Consider the following 15,654-nt stretch of genomic DNA (forward strand, 5'->3'; position numbering starts at 1 on the left):
TCCAGAAATGAAATCCGAAGAGCAATCAAACCCAGGATGAATCAAACAACCAAGGAAAAACAGTCACCTACAGGAAAAGTGTTTTTGCCATATATCAAAGGAATTACTGATCAGATGGGAAAGCTTATGGAAAAGCATAACCTTCAAGCAGTATTCAGACCCACCCGAAAAATACAACAGATGCTACGATCAGCAAAAGACAGCAGAGACCCCCTCACCTCTGCAGGAGTATACCGTATACCCTGCAGCTGTGGACAAGTTTACATCGGGACCACAAAGCGTAGCATCCAGACAAGAATAAAAGAACATGAAAGACACTGCAGACTTGGACAGCCTGAAAAATCAGCAGTGGCTGAACATAGCCTAACTCAAACAGGGCACAGTATCTTATTCCAGGACACCAAAATACTGGACAACACTTCCAACTACTTTGTCAGACTGCACAGGGAAGCCATTGAAATTCACAAGCATAAGCAAAACTTCAACAGGAAAGAAGAAACCTTAAGAATGAACAGAGCATGGGCTCCAGTTCTGAAAAACACCAGGCCAACAAAACACTCCACACCCGACAATAGCCCTGCAGAGAAGATTAGCACATCAAGCACCAATCCATATGCAAAAGAACCTCCTCAGGTTACAGTGAAGCCTCCCGCCATTAGCATTCCACACCCTGGGAAACTCTTACAGAATGACTCAGCTCAACCCCACCCCTCCTGAGTAGATACAAATGACCTACATCTTTTCCACACTGTGACACTGAGAGATCTCTGTCTTTTGGTGCTACACCTCTGAAGATGCCAGCCACAGCTGCTGGCGAAACGTCAGGAACTACAATGCCAAGACCACGGCAATACAGCCCGGAAAACCCCCAACAACCATCGAGATGCCTTTTGCTTATGGCTAGATACTGGTTGGTTCTGTTCTGTGGTGTTCCCCCACTGGCTGAACCCAGTGCCTGGCTGCTGTGACTGACACTGACTCTTGTGGGAATGGTGTCCCTTGTTTCAGTTTGGTTTGGGTGGAATAGGTGTGATTCTCTGGTGTGATGTTGGTCCACTTTGGTTCCGGGGGATTCCATTCCCATGCTTGAGAGCGGGACCACAAGTGACGCCTGACACAGGTTGGACACTAGTCGGCTTCCCTCAAGTTTTGATGGGAAATGTAGGCATCCTGGTCTTGCAGCTTGACTCTCTGACTGCTGTCCAATGGACTTTTCAACTGTCACTTGTCCAGCATTCCGCCAAGCTGCCTACATTTCCCGCCAAAACTTGAGGGAAGCTGGCAAGTGTCCAACCTGTGTCAGGCGTCACTTGTGGCCCCGCTCTGAGAGTTTAGTTCTTCCGGACTTTCTCTGGGATGAGATTAACTTGCATATGGGAGTGTGCCTTGGCCACAGCAGCCTTGCCCCAGTATGTCTCTACAGTAGGAGTCAGCTTTGACTTTTCCCCCATAGGAAACAATGAAGTGGATGGGGGCACCTTCCTTGGGGGCCCATAGAATTGGCCCCTGTGGTCCACTCTTCCTGAAACTTGCATGGGAGGGAGGGACTTTAGAGGAAAGTCATGTTCCCTCCAAATATGGTGATGTTTGGTTGAAAAATGACTCCTCCAGCCCACCAGATAGCCCCCAGACTGATTTTCTCATAGGAAACCATGGCTGAATTTACGAAAAAATTTTATCCAATTAATGCGTTTTTAAAAATCCAGAAAACTGAATCTGAGTTGCTATTCAGTATTTTGATTTGAAATAGCCAGATTTCACCGAATCAGCCAAAATTTAGTATTGTAATCTGAATTCTGAACCAAACTGCACATCCCTAGGTTTCACACCACTTCTAGGGAAACCCCAAAAGTGATGTCAAGCCACTCTAAGAATTGCTAGAAACTCTTAGGTTAAAAGCATAGAATTTCCAGCAATTACTACAGCAGCATGAAGTCACTTCTGGATTTTATCTGGACGTGACATAATGCCATTGCACAAACTGTGATTTAAAAAAAAATTTCCCCCCCACTGGCCGCTGGAGCTCTCCCAGGGGGTAAGTGGCATCCCCGCTTCCAGAGCAGTTAGCAAGATGACCCCCCCCCCCCGAGCAGTCAGCATGATGCCAGACAAGGCCTGCCCTCCTCAATCTCTTGTTTCAGAAAAGCATTTCACAGACAAAGGGAGCATTGAGGACTGAAGCGGCAGTGGGATCCGGTCCAGGTCCGCCTGTCGTTATAAACATCAGCAGCCAGAGTACAGCGCATTACCTGGGAAAGTTTGGTATAAGAAAAGGTCCTGTTTAGCACTGATAAGCCAAGCATCCTTGTGCACTAGTGACCCTGCAGCAAAACGGGGGAGGAAGAAAATGAATGTAAGGCCGAGGGGTGCGCATGGACTCTGGGGAGTAAAGGAAAGCGTGGAAGATCAAGAGCCCAGAAAGTATAGTCTAGTTCAGTCTAGTGCCCCCCACATCAAGTGTGACACAGTCAAATGTGAGTTGCAAGTTCTTCTCAATTTTTGCATGTACAGTGCCCAGGCACGCCGGAAAAGGGGGTTTAGTTTCCGCCCCCCCCCCCCATTTTGTTTTCCAGAACTGCAACATCTCTAGAGGGGGTGGTATTTGGCCCACTTGGGAAATCTGCAGGGAACACACGGGTTTCCTGAAATGGCACCCCCTGGAACTGCTGCAGCTCAGGAAAACGGTGCAGGGAGGAAGACTGAAGTCCTTTTTTCCACGCACACCATAGTCCTGACCCAAATCTAGCATCACAAATACAGGAAGTGGGGAGAACCTGCAACTCACATACGACTATATATTATGTCCGACATAGGACAGGGACCCCAGACCCGACCTGTCTCCTTTCAAGCAACATTTTCCTTCTGCAAATGTTTCCACCCAAATGATCCATTCAACCGACATCGGAGTTTGGCTGCAAACACTGACTTTAGGACGCCAGACAGACCCCTTAAAATGGAACACCTAGCAAAAAATAATTTGTTCTCTCCCCTCCCCGCCCCACCTGCCACCTTCCAAAGAGTTTATTAAATAAACTCAGCCGGACTTCTGGATGAGGTTTTTAAAACTTCAAAAGAATTGAGACGATCATCACTGATGAGATACATATAGGTTAAGAGTTCATTAGTCCAGTTCCAAACTGTACTGCACTCTGTGTCCTACAATTCCAGCAATGTGTTTTTATGAATGATTTATATAAAAGGAAATAATGCCTTCAGAAACACAATGTGAAATTATGCAAACCAGATTTTTAAAATCTCATCCTTTACTTACTTTCCCTTGTTAAACACTGAAAAGCTGACATTATGTGACCCTATTGGAAAAAAAAACATATTTAGTACTGGAATTGAGATCAGGTTTATATAAAATTTAATAATGTTGTCCCTTCCCATTCTAGTCCCCCTCTCCCCCCCCCTCGAGTTTCAAGGCTGTTTTCTATCACTCCATATTAAACTATGGAGATTTTAGTCGAGTAAATACAGAAATTCAAATTTAAGTCATCAAGTATGAAAAATGAACAGTGACGAGCTAGGTTTTAACTTTTCACTCACATTCACACATCCAGAAATCTAGTGGATACTAAGGCTGCTTCCAGTATAAATGCACATACTTTGACTTCCCATTACCTTAATGGTTCATGCCCTAGAAATCTGAAACCACACTGTATAAAAATCTCTCTTTGACATGATATAAAATTTCATCTCTGATGATTGATGGTTCACACATACAAGTCATAACTTAGTGGTGTGTGCATGTATGAATCAGCCCCAAATGAAACAGAAGATGAGATGTCATTACAGTCAAGCAATAACTAGAGAAAGTCAAGGACAGCCTTGTTCTGGTGACCTCAGGAATTCACACGACTTTCTCTTACTCTCCCACCTTCCTTGCAGTGATGTTTGTGGAAACCCTGTGAAATATTCAGATGCAGCTGGAATGGCAGGGAATAAGCATAATGCCCTGAATGCAATTCTGGTCCACTCCATCCATCCACCTTTAGGGAAAAGCAGATCCATTGAATCTATGAGGCTAGGAATCTACATGAGACACGAGGACACTCAAGTAAAGGGACGTGCAATGTTAGCTGGGAAGATAGTTTAAGAAGACAGAGCTGGCAGAGATTGTTCCTCAGAGGGTTTGTTAATTTCATCTTCGCCTTCCTAGAGGCTTTGTCAATTTCACCTCCCCTTTGGGGAGGCGAAGGAGAAATTGACAGAGCTTTTGGCTCTGTCTTTTTAAACTACGCTTTCCGGCTAACACTGAGTCTCCCTTCACTTGAGCATCCTTGTGTAAGATGTCTTGTGTAGAGAGACTCTCAGTGAGGGCATTGTGTCTGATGGTGGGTTGAGGGAGGGAGGGAGCAACTGCCCTCCCTGCCACCCCTGCCCCCAACTCACCACCCCTGCCTGGAAGACAGAGGAGTCCATTACCCTTATTTTCTCCCCCCAGACCTCTCTAAACCTGCAAGGCAAGCCGTTCTTACCCAACAGAGCTCTTGCAAGGTTCATTCATGTCACAGCCACCAAAAACGATGGCCAGGCTCTCATGAGAATCTGCCACCACTCCGGAGGAACTAGGTGTCTGATTTTTTTGTTTTGTTTTGGAGCCAAAGCACAGCAGAAAGTTTGCTGGTGTGCCACCCGCTAAGCAGTCACCTTACAGCCATGAGTGGAGGGGGCGTGAAATAAAGATCCTAGCTAGCTTATAGCTAAAAGTTGATGGCTCAGGTGAGCTTTGGACTGGGGCCTTCATGCCTACCATTTATATATTATGTTGAGCTAGAGCTAAAAGTAGAAGCTGGGAGCAAAGCCAAGAGCAGCAACAGAGAGGGGGGAAGGAAGGGAACCTTTAGTTAGCTCACTCTCCACCACTTTTTCTTGTTAGTTTTTTTGTAAGTTTTGCTTCTTGTTTCTTAGGTTACAGCAGGGGTCCCCAACGTGGTGCCCATGGGCGCCCTGGCATCTGCCAACACCTTTCCTGGCACCTACCAAGTGTTTCTAGAAAATGGGTATGGGCAGGTGGGGTTCCTGCCCAGCAGGGCTTCTCACTGGCTGTTGAAAATCTTTTTTGCTGTGCAGATTAAAATAACTGTGTTTCGGTGACAGCTGCTACCACAGTGTTGGTTTTATTCTCTCTTGCATTCTTCTTTCCCTGGGTATTTTTTTTAAAAAAACATCTTGTCCCCTGTTTCCTCACTGTGTGAGTTGTCCCGCCTCCCGAGGCAGCCATTTTGTGCATAGATGCCCACAGGCTTAGAAAGGTTAGCAACCCTTAGCTCACAGAATGAAATCAGAACCATCTTTATTTTTCATTTTCCACTAACCAATATAGTTGCCTTCCACTCGGCAACCAACAGTTCCCACGCCGTGATCTATTTGAAGAGGGTATCTGCAAAGAAAGCCAGAGAATACAAAAAGAGGTGTTACAGTTCAACAGGAAAGATAAGAGGCACAACATAGGGAGTCTATCAGATCAAAAAATTCCTAAAGGCTAGAATACTCCTGGTTCAAAATTTTATCCCAGATATTGCAATCTCAAAGGGATGCTAGAAAGAGCTGAGGATTCTCAACAACCCAGAATTCAGGGCCCAAAGCTGTACTCTTACATCAGAAAGCCCAGATAGTGAAATTTACTGCAGAGAGGATTCATGCGATGAATTCCTTTACAAATACAGAAAATAAGGAAGCAAAGGCGCTGATCATTTGAGGAGGTGTGAAAATGCCACGAGGTAAGACCCGCTCCTGCTCATTTCAAACACCATAAACAACACACCCACACAAATGAGAAACCAAAAGGTGAAACGTGCCAGACACAACCATCAACACAATTAATTACATACATTAGGTAGAAGATTAGAATCTCAATGTTTATAGTATATAAGGAACTGGAACCCAAGGTGTCCGTCCTTGCGCATGTGGAAGGGGTCTTCCATCCACTGAAGAAGGGTTTCTGCATTTTGTGTTTCAACATTGCATGAGAGAAGCAGAATTAAATCCAGAGATGCTCCTGGCCCATGCGTTTCTCAGGAGCCTGCACAATTTCTTGCGCGAGCAGAAGCCACAGAACCTGAACACAGCACACATTCTTGTGCATGCTCTTGTGGCAACGTTCAGAAAAAAGTGCTAGCAGCTATTTTCCTTCTTCTCATAGTATTTTTTAGATACAAACCAAGGACACAACACACAGATTTGTTAGTTAGTTAGTTAGTTAGTTAGTTAGTTAGTTAGTTAGTTAGTTAGTTAGTTAGTTAGTTAGTTAGTTAGTTAGTTAGTTAGTTAGTTAGTTAGTTAGTTAGTTAGTTAGTTAGTTAGTTAGTTTGATTATAGACTCTGCAGTATCCTAATCACAAAATGTCAATATGAAACTCTTGTTAATTTGATGCCCAGCTAAACAACAAATTGGGACTGAAGTCTGCACAATCCAACCAAGACTGAACTCCATTTCTTGGCTGAACGTTTTTTCTGCTTTTAGACCAGACGCAGTGATCTCTGCTGTTTCAATTGGGATAAGAAAAATCCAGAGTGCCTCTTTCATGAATAATAAAGCGACTTGCGTGACTCAAAAGCCACAATGCTACTTTATACTAGCTCGAAGATGCTGCACCACCAATATACCCACTGGCTGGTAAAATTCCCCATAAAAGGCAGTGCAGGACCACCAGCAAGGAGGCAGGACACTCACGTGCTGCGTGTCTCCTTGTCTGCAAGCGAGCAAACGGTCATCCATCCGTCTGCTTGGAGGACAATAGGCCTAGGATGGGGGAGGGGAGGAAAATATGTCAAGGGACGCCAGAGCAATGTGGATCAGAGATTCTCAACGTGGTTCCTGTGACTGTCACATCGTCTGCCAATGTTTCCTGGTGCTAGGACTACCAATATCCAAGTGGAGTCGAATTTCCCCAGAATTACAACTGACCCCCAGATACAGAGATCAGTTGCCCTAGAAGACACAGCAGCTTTGGAAAGCATCTACCACAGAGTCTAGGAGAAACAGAAGTTGGAGGGGGGAGTCCAGGACCTCCATTTTTCCTAGAATGTACCACAGGAACTGGGGGAAACTGTTGCCTGGAAAGACAGTTGGGTGAGTCAGTCATGGATTCCCCATATATGGTCTTGCCCAGTGGGAAATGCGTAAACCTAGATGGATTCCACGTGATGACTCACATAACTGCATATTCTTCATATTTTACGTTGGCAGCAACTAAGACATATCTTCCTTGTTGCTTTAAATCAGTGGTCCCCAATGTACCTACCAATGGGTGCCTGGTGACCACTCCCCCCCCCCAAGAGCCAATCTTGGCTTTGTTCATTGGGGTTCTTCAGAAAACCTCGGGACATGCCATTTGGAAACACCTGCTGGTATCGTACAAGAACGTTTGGCATGGAACCGTTCAACATTTTTTATTGGTCTCCGACTCAATGGCAGCCATTCTGTTGTTATCTCCACCAACTTTTTCTCAAAATTCTCAAAGTGGCCACAGGTTCAACAAGGCGGTGGATACCTGCCATGAAGCACTGAAGACACGCTGTCGAGAATTGCGCTCTGCCATGGGAGGTGGTGGGGGACATGGCAGCTTTCTGGATGAGTGTTGGCTATTCTCACCTTCCTCTGCTATTCACAATTGGAAACCAAGTACGAAGACTTGAGGGGGGGGGGGCAACACTGCATGGCAACTGGTTGGGGGAAAAATCCCATCAATGCACTGGCAGACAACAAACATACTTACCCATCAATAAAATCTACATTAAAATCATAGGTGTCATATTTTGAGGCCAGGATACGACCATAGACTTGTATTACATTTCCTGTTAGGAAAAAATAATAGATGCAAATGAAGGATTGCTTTAAAAGCAAAAATGACAATTTGTGCGGAAGATGAGGGAAGGTTGGGTTTCATCATCTTAAATACCTCGCTACAGCTTCAGGACCATTAAAGAAGTTTGTTTATGTTCTTTATAGTCCACCTTTCTAACTAAGACTCAAGACAGATTACACAATGTAAATCAATGTAACCAAAAAGGATGATAGCTCTAATAAGCAACACAACAGGGCTAGGATCTGACTGGAATATGTAAAACTTACTCCACTCCTAGCTCAAAAAGTCACATCTAGAGCTGGAGGCAAGCTCTGAACCATTATGCACGTTCTAAATGGAGAGGAAGAGCCATGGACTCCATGGATGGATGGGTGGGTGGAAGGATGGGTGGATGGATGGATGGGTGGATGGGTGGGTGGATAAATTTGCACCATGATTAGATGGCTGGACTAGGATTTTTAAAATATCATACACATTAACGAATGCTGGTGAGAATGTGGATGTGTACAAAATCAGAACAGATTTTTAACAAAAAACAACTGAAGTAGTAATGAAGCTGACCAACAGTTGAGATGAAAAGAGCTGAAATATTTGTCCAAACTACTCTTATTGGCCTTACCTGGAACTCCACATGATGGGTCAACACGATATACAACAGGTGTGTGTTCAATGGAGAACTGTTAAGACAAGGAAAACCCATCAGTTAAGTCCTCTTCTGAAGTACTGCTCTTCAGTGCCCCCCATATGCAGGGGTGAGGTGCGTGGCAACCAAAGATGAAGCTTTTATGGTGATGGAACCTCACCTCTGAAATGCCCTTCTCCTTTAGGCACCAGACCAAAACAGTTCTTTTTAACCAATATTTTTAACAGATACGTTTTATGGGTTTTTTTAAGCTATTTTTATAGTCTGTTTCTAGCCTGAGGACTGGTTTATGGATAGCATTTTAGGCTGCTGGATGGTTATTTTATGCATATTATTGAAATTTTTTGTGCTGCTATTTTTATTATTGGATTGGATTGTTTTACTTTGCGAGACACTTTGAGCACATCTCTGGAGAGACAGCATAGAAATTTGCTAATTAAATGAAGAATAAATGTTTTTTTCTATACCATCTTAGGTTACATTCAAAGTTTAGAGGGAGTTAGATCCCTGCTACAAATCAGTGGAATACTGAACATCTTGCTTCTGTCTGAGGCTGTATTGGGTGAATCTGTATAAAAGCATAAAAATACATAAATTGTATTGGACCCACAGAATTCAGCAAATGGAGAATCTTAAATTCCTTTATAAAACAAAAAAATATGCATCAAGACCTCAAGGCTGCATATATAGGCTGCGAGCTGTGTGGCATCTCTTAAGTGAAGGCAGCCGGCTGAGAACAGATGCCAAGTTAGGGGGGAAATCTTCAGGGACCAGTGTAGTTCCTGGACTTGGTCTGGAACTTGGAGGAATACAAATAATTATGCAAAATAAGAAAATCTATTCAAATCCAGTTAATTTTCATAATTTTTATGATACTCATAACTTGCCTTTCCAATTCTTTTAGTGTAAATCTCTTCAGATGGTAAATCATGCACTAGAGCCCGTTTGGTGAAGTGGTTAAGAGCACGGGACTCTAATCTGAAGAACTGGGTTTGATTCCCCACTCCTCCACTTGAAGCCAGCTGGGTGACCTTGGGTCAGTTACAGCTTCTCAGAGCTCTCTCAGCCCCACCCACCTCACAGGGTGTTTGTTGTGGGGATAATAATGGCATACTTTGTAAACCGCTCTGACTGGGCATTAAGTTGTCCTGAAGGGCGGTATATAAATCGAATGTTGTTGTTGTTGTTGTTGTTACATCTGAGGTAAAACAAGGGGTATAAAAAGCATCCTTTGGACCCAATTCTGTATTATTCCTAACATAATTTCCTCCCAAGATTCCCAGTAGTGGATATTGTTTAATTTAGAGATTTTTAAGTCTCAAAATCTTGAATATGGCAAGTTGATATTTCAAATTATTTCTTTAAAATTCACCCATAAGACTTAAAGTAATCCTCAAATTCAAATTTCAAAGCTTCATTAAATTTTGCCAAATTTCAAATGGGTGCAAATCTTTGCATCATTTTCTAGCTTGCACAGCTCTAAACTGACACATCTGAATAAGGCTAAAGTCCTGGTCATGTGAATTATTTGCCATATGACTTTAGTGGTGTCTGACTGCTGAGGTACAGTAATTACCACACTCGCCAAGATTAGCCACCAGCTGACACCTTTAGGGTTACGGGAGGTGGAAGTGTCCTGGGAGGAAAATTAAAAAGAAAAATAAGTCCTTGTCTACTTACAGAAAGTTCTTAACACAGAGTTCTGCGATTTCTAGTTACCCACTTGTTCCAGCATTACCATGTAGCATTTCCTAGAGCCACCCTTTGTTACTTCCGGGGAGCTCTAGGAATTGCTAGAACTCTATGGTAAGAACTTCCTATAAGTAGGTGAGGTTTTTCTTTTTAATTTTTCTTCTGACGCTACTTCCAGCAGCAACAGGCAACGAGACCTGGGGTCAGAGGATCTCACACCCCAGGGCTTGGCAGCTCCAGATACATTCCAAATTCTAAGAAAATCTGACATGTAACAATAGCGCAATAGAGGCCCACGAGTAAGAAGTGTCTGGTTTCTGAGATGTTCCGACACTGCCTGTTTAGTTTGGTTAAAGGACTGGATAAAGTTAAAGAATAGGAGACTCCTGGAATTAGAAGGACATGATTTAAGATACGGGTGACATGGATACCTGTGGTACGTTAAGATTAAAGTAAATGCAGATTTTAAGAACCATACCATACGTCAAGCCCTGATACGAATTTGGAATAAGTTCAAGGCAAGAATAACAATAAAAATACCATTATGGCTTTCACCACATGAGGCATTATTTAGAAGGGAAATAGTATATAAAGATAAGTGGTTAACATACCATGATCTGTGTAATGTCTCACAAGGGGAGACAAAAATGCATTCTAGAGAAGAATCGAAAGAGAAAGGCTTTGACTGTCAGTGGTTTGCATATATGCAACTATCAGAAAGGTTTAAAAATGACCTTAAAGTGTATGGTATGGAGGAAATTACTAGTACATTTGAAAAAGAGCTATGTAAAAAAGAAGATCACTTAATATCTAGAATGTATAAATTTATGCTAAAAGTTGAACTAGAAGAAGAACAAGTGAAGGACTGTATGGTTAAATGGGCTAAAAACTTTGGATATAATATCCATATGGAGCAATGGGACAAAATGTGGAAATATGGTCTAAAATTTACATTATGTTATAACTTGAAAGAAAACTTCTATAAAATGATGTATAGGTGGTACATGACCGCACAAATACTAGCGAAGATGTATAAGGGGAGGTCAAACAAACGTTGGAAGTGCCAAAGAAATGAGGGTTCCTTCTACCATATGTGGTGGTCCTGCCCGGTTGCTAAAAAGTATTGGAAACAAATACATCTAATAAAGCAACTAAAGCCAGAGATGTGTCTATTGAGTTCAGCCCAGTAGATGATTGGCTAATAAAGATGTTGGAGACTGCAGAAATGGCAAAATTAACGGAATTGCTGAGGGACAAAATGACAGCAAATTTTGTGAAGATCTGGAAACCTTTCATGGACTTTCTGTATATAAAAGAGAAGTCAGAACTAACCATCTGTGGATTTGAAAATTAGAGTTATAAGGTTGGCAACAAATGACAGGCTGAAGCAAGTGGAAAAATGCAGGTATCTTCGCAGTGAAGTCGAAGTTTTATGTTTAGTTGAGATATGGGTATTACGGATGAGTTATTAAGTAATAAGAGAAAAAAATCTGTAAAATGTTTAAATGGTATGTCTCCCTCTATGTTCTTGTTTGTTGGTTGGTTGGTTGGTTGGTTTTTGTCTCTCAATGTGAACCTTTGCTTGCCGTTTGCAGTAAATAAAATTTTTAAAAAGAGAAAGAGAAGTTCTGACACTGGCAAATGTTTCTTGACCCTTGAACTGAAGGTAGCCCATGTCTCTAAGGCATTGACAGGGAGAGACTTGGCAGGCGGAGTGCTACAGGAATAGAAAGAGTCACTCCTGAAACTCTCTGCCATACAGATGTGCTTTTCAAAAGCAGACACTAGCGTTTTAAAAAGAAGGGCAAAAGGCTTTTGCCCACAGGCTTTTAAAACTCTGCCACGCCAGCTTCTGAGAGTGATCTAGACCACCACTTCATGTTGTTGATTTTCAATGTGCTTCCATGATCTAACACACCAAAAGTGTCTCCCCTTAGAGACTCTCTGTCTTTGTGCTTCTCCTGCAAGAGGAGAAGCAAAACATTCTGAATAATTAACAAGTCCTCCTCTCTTCATGCTGATAACCAGAGGTCAACCCCTCACCCAAACATAGGCCTGGGCAATGCGGGAGAGGAGAGGACAAGGCGGCACAAAGAAAGGAAGGTGGCGAACGCCAGCTGGTCAGAATACCTTCTGCAGGTTTCTCCAGATCTGTGTTGCAGCCGGCAGCTGTCTACATTTTTGCAATCTACTGCAGAGAGGGGGAATTAATTTTTAATGCGCACAGCTCACAGGTTTCCAGTGCCCCCAAACAAAGAGGCTGTGTGTTATTTTATTCCGCTTGGAATGTCGCTCGTTAACGGCATCCCCTGGTGATTTTTCATCAGCTCTCTAAGCTAGCTGAACTTCCAGACAGCATCTTACCTTTAATGTGCAATTTGCTGAGACGTGGGACTTCTCTTGGTTGGTGCAGCAGGCGGAAAAAATATACCCTTATAATCAGTATATAAAATGTGAACATTTCTGGCTCACTGATAAGCAGAGACTGCTGGGGGTTTTGCTTAGTGAACATCAATTAGCAAAAGGGAGTCTGATTCTCCAGTCTGAACCCACACACCTCCCTTCCTGGACCATGCCTGCCTCCCCAGGTCTTGACAAAACTCCATTCTGATGCTGCAATAGCAGAAAGCCCACATGAATGACCATTTCATCACAGTGACTGTCCCTGCATTTGTACCCAGTATTTGGTAAAATCACTTTGCAGGACTATATGCAAAGCCCATGAAAGCAAGATTCAAGCCCAGTAGCATCTTAAAGACCAACAATATTTTCCAAGGTATAAGCTTACGTGATGAACCGAACTTTAGCTCAAAAAAGCTTATACCCTAGAATATTTTGTTGGTCTTTAAGGTGGGGTAAACTAAAGAACAACAACAACAGCAGCAGCAGCAGCAACAACAATAGCAGCAACATTCAATTTATATACCGCCCTTCAGGACAACTTAACGCCCACTCAGAGCAGTTTACAAAGCATGTCATTATTATCCACACAACAAACACCCTGTGAGGTGGGTGGTTGAGAAAACCAAAAGAAAAGTGTGATGCAATGTACAAATAATGAATTCAGTTGTGTACACAAGGCGCTATACAAATGATTTAATGTAACAACTAAAAAACAGAATACAAATATACACATTCAAAGAGAACCTAAACAAAATGCCACACATGTTTCAGCAAAAAGCCTCTCTCGGTGGTATATGCTATAAACATAATTAGTACAGTCACTCACATCCCATCCCGGTAGAAAATCATAATAAACAGCAAAGACCAGTTAAATAACCAAACTAAAAACCTGGAACATATTATAAACTCCTTACAACAAAACACCAAGCTTCAATCATTTCATTCACATCTGGATATCACTGGTCAAAATAACAACAGGTGTGAGTATATCACCAAACTAGTAACATTAAGGTGCTGCTGGACTTGAATTTTGTTCTACTGGCACAGAATAACATGTGTTTCCACCTGAAACTATCCTCATGAAGGCAAACACGCTACCTCAGGGTACATTCACATGCCCGAAGGATTATTTTGTGCCATTCTGCCAAGTGAGAAGAAGAGTTCACCTACACGTAGGGTACAAATAGGGGCTAAATTGTGTAGTATAATCATGATCTCCTTCAGAAAACCCAGGGTGAAAAAATTCACCCCAGGGAAGTTTGATGACACCCCCTCAGAAGGACACCCGGACAATGGGAACTGATCATGCAAGTGTTGTGATTGTGTCTCTACACAAGTTGTCTTACATGAGCAGGGCTTTTTTTCTGGGAAAAGAGGTGGTGGAACTCAGTGGGTTGCCCTTGGAGAAAATGGTCACATGGCTGGTGGCCCCGCCCCCTGATCTCCAGACAGAGGGGAGTTGAGATTGCCCTCCGCGCCGCTGGCACAGAGGGCAATCTAATCTCCCCTCTGTCTGGAGATCAGGGGGCGGGGCCACCAGCCATGTGACCATTTTCAAGAGGTTCCGGAACTCCGTTCCACCGCGTCCCAGCTGAAAAAAAGCCCCGTACATGAGTACGATCATGTGAAAGATCTTACACTTGTTCTCCCATTGTGGACACACATGCACTGCTAGGGAGACAGAGTACATTTGAATATAAGACCATACAGAAGGTAAGGCACTTGAGCGTCTCTGCATAAGATGTCTTGTGTAGAGAGACTCTCAGTAGTTGCAGAAAATGCTCCGCACACATTCAGAAGCACATGTTCCAAAGATGAGCACTACTGAAAGAAAGTCATGAAGCACAACCAGGCCAAGGCTCAAAGCCAGTTCTGAACATCCGCTTCCTCAACCCAACATGGCCTCTAAGTTCTCCCCAGTGTTAAAAGAGAGACAGTATGGTGTAATGGTTAGAGTTTCAAACTAGGATCTGGGAGACCCGTGTTCAAATCCCCACTCTGTCATGGAGGCTCACTGGGTCAGTCATGCACACACAGCCTAACCTACCTAACAGGGTTGTCGTGAGGATAACATAGAGGAGAGGAGAATGCTTTAAGCCACTTAGGGTCTCCATTAGGGAAGAAAGGCAAGGTATAACTGAAGTAAAATAAAATAAAAATAAATGATATAAATAAATAAAAATAATGAACTGCAATGTTATATTAGTAGCCAATGTCACATACCCGGGCTGTGGGGAAGGGAATATCACTTGCCACTCCTCAGCCCATTTTAACAAATACCTGGAATGGGCAGTTGTCGCAATGCAGTTCACTCAATGCTCTTTCCATCTGACCATTCAAAATGAAATGAGGATGATAGAGCCCTTCCATCTGCGCAGACCTTGGAAGGAAAGAATGAAAGTACAAGGTAGCAAGCAAGGGGGGAAGAGAGCCTACTGCAACCTGGAGATTAATGCTATGCTATGGCTAGAGGTAGATTGGCCATTAGGGCCACTGGGGAAACTCTTGGCGAACTGATAACCTGGGATCTATTCCTCATCAGGGGATGCCCAGACCTTGGGGTTGCCCCCCCCCCAAAGTGGGGGGAGCCACTCTAATTAGGCAGCATCTGAGAGGGGGTTGAGAGCTGGCATCACCACAAGCTGGTAGCCCCCCTCCTTGTAGAAGCTAGTGGCCCCTGCCGCATACAAGACAAGGGTGCAGGAACCACTACAGCCCTGAGCCAGTGGTCCTGTCCCACACAAGGCAAGCAAGCTTGACTATTCCCTTCCCTACTACATTGGGGGAGATGAAAGAGCAGACCCTCTTCCTCATTCCCTTCCCTGGCATGGCAGGGGTGTGGGTGACCCAGAGGACAGGGCCTTTTCCAGAGCGGTTTTCACCTCCCGGTTTGCTCTTGGCTACAGCCCAGATGAACCAAGAGCTTCTTTCATCCAGTTTCACCTCCTCTCTCTAGCCTACGAAATGTTCCATGGATGCAGCGCAGCAGGAGGAGAAGGGAGATATGTGCACCCAGGGCTTTTGTTCTGGGGAAAAAGGCGGTGGAACTCAAGACTGCACAATGATGTTACTTTGAGTCAGCTGGAACGGGGGGGGGGGAGT

At 43.6% G+C, this 15,654-nt stretch overlaps 1 protein-coding gene across 1 annotated transcript in view; it reads right to left on the reverse strand.

Annotated features, from left to right (window-relative positions):
• Window positions 1-8,175, reverse strand: part of PKHD1 (PKHD1 ciliary IPT domain containing fibrocystin/polyductin) — a 334,621-nt gene extending 326,446 nt beyond the window's left edge. Inside the window, exons 1-6 of the mRNA XM_054970556.1 lie at window positions 8,142-8,175; window positions 7,725-7,803; window positions 6,680-6,748; window positions 5,322-5,386; window positions 3,272-3,311; window positions 2,250-2,320 (exon numbers count right to left, since the gene is read on the reverse strand). Of these exons, the coding sequence (XP_054826531.1) occupies window positions 2,250-2,320; window positions 3,272-3,311; window positions 5,322-5,386; window positions 6,680-6,748; window positions 7,725-7,803; window positions 8,142-8,175 (358 nt within the window). The remainder of the gene's footprint in view (window positions 1-2,249; window positions 2,321-3,271; window positions 3,312-5,321; window positions 5,387-6,679; window positions 6,749-7,724; window positions 7,804-8,141) is intronic.
• Between the last annotated feature and the right edge of the window lie 7,479 nt (window positions 8,176-15,654).

This window comes from Eublepharis macularius, chromosome 1 (genome assembly GCF_028583425.1).
Source record: "Eublepharis macularius isolate TG4126 chromosome 1, MPM_Emac_v1.0, whole genome shotgun sequence".
In the NCBI taxonomy this organism is placed as follows: Eukaryota; Metazoa; Chordata; class Lepidosauria; order Squamata; family Eublepharidae; genus Eublepharis; species Eublepharis macularius.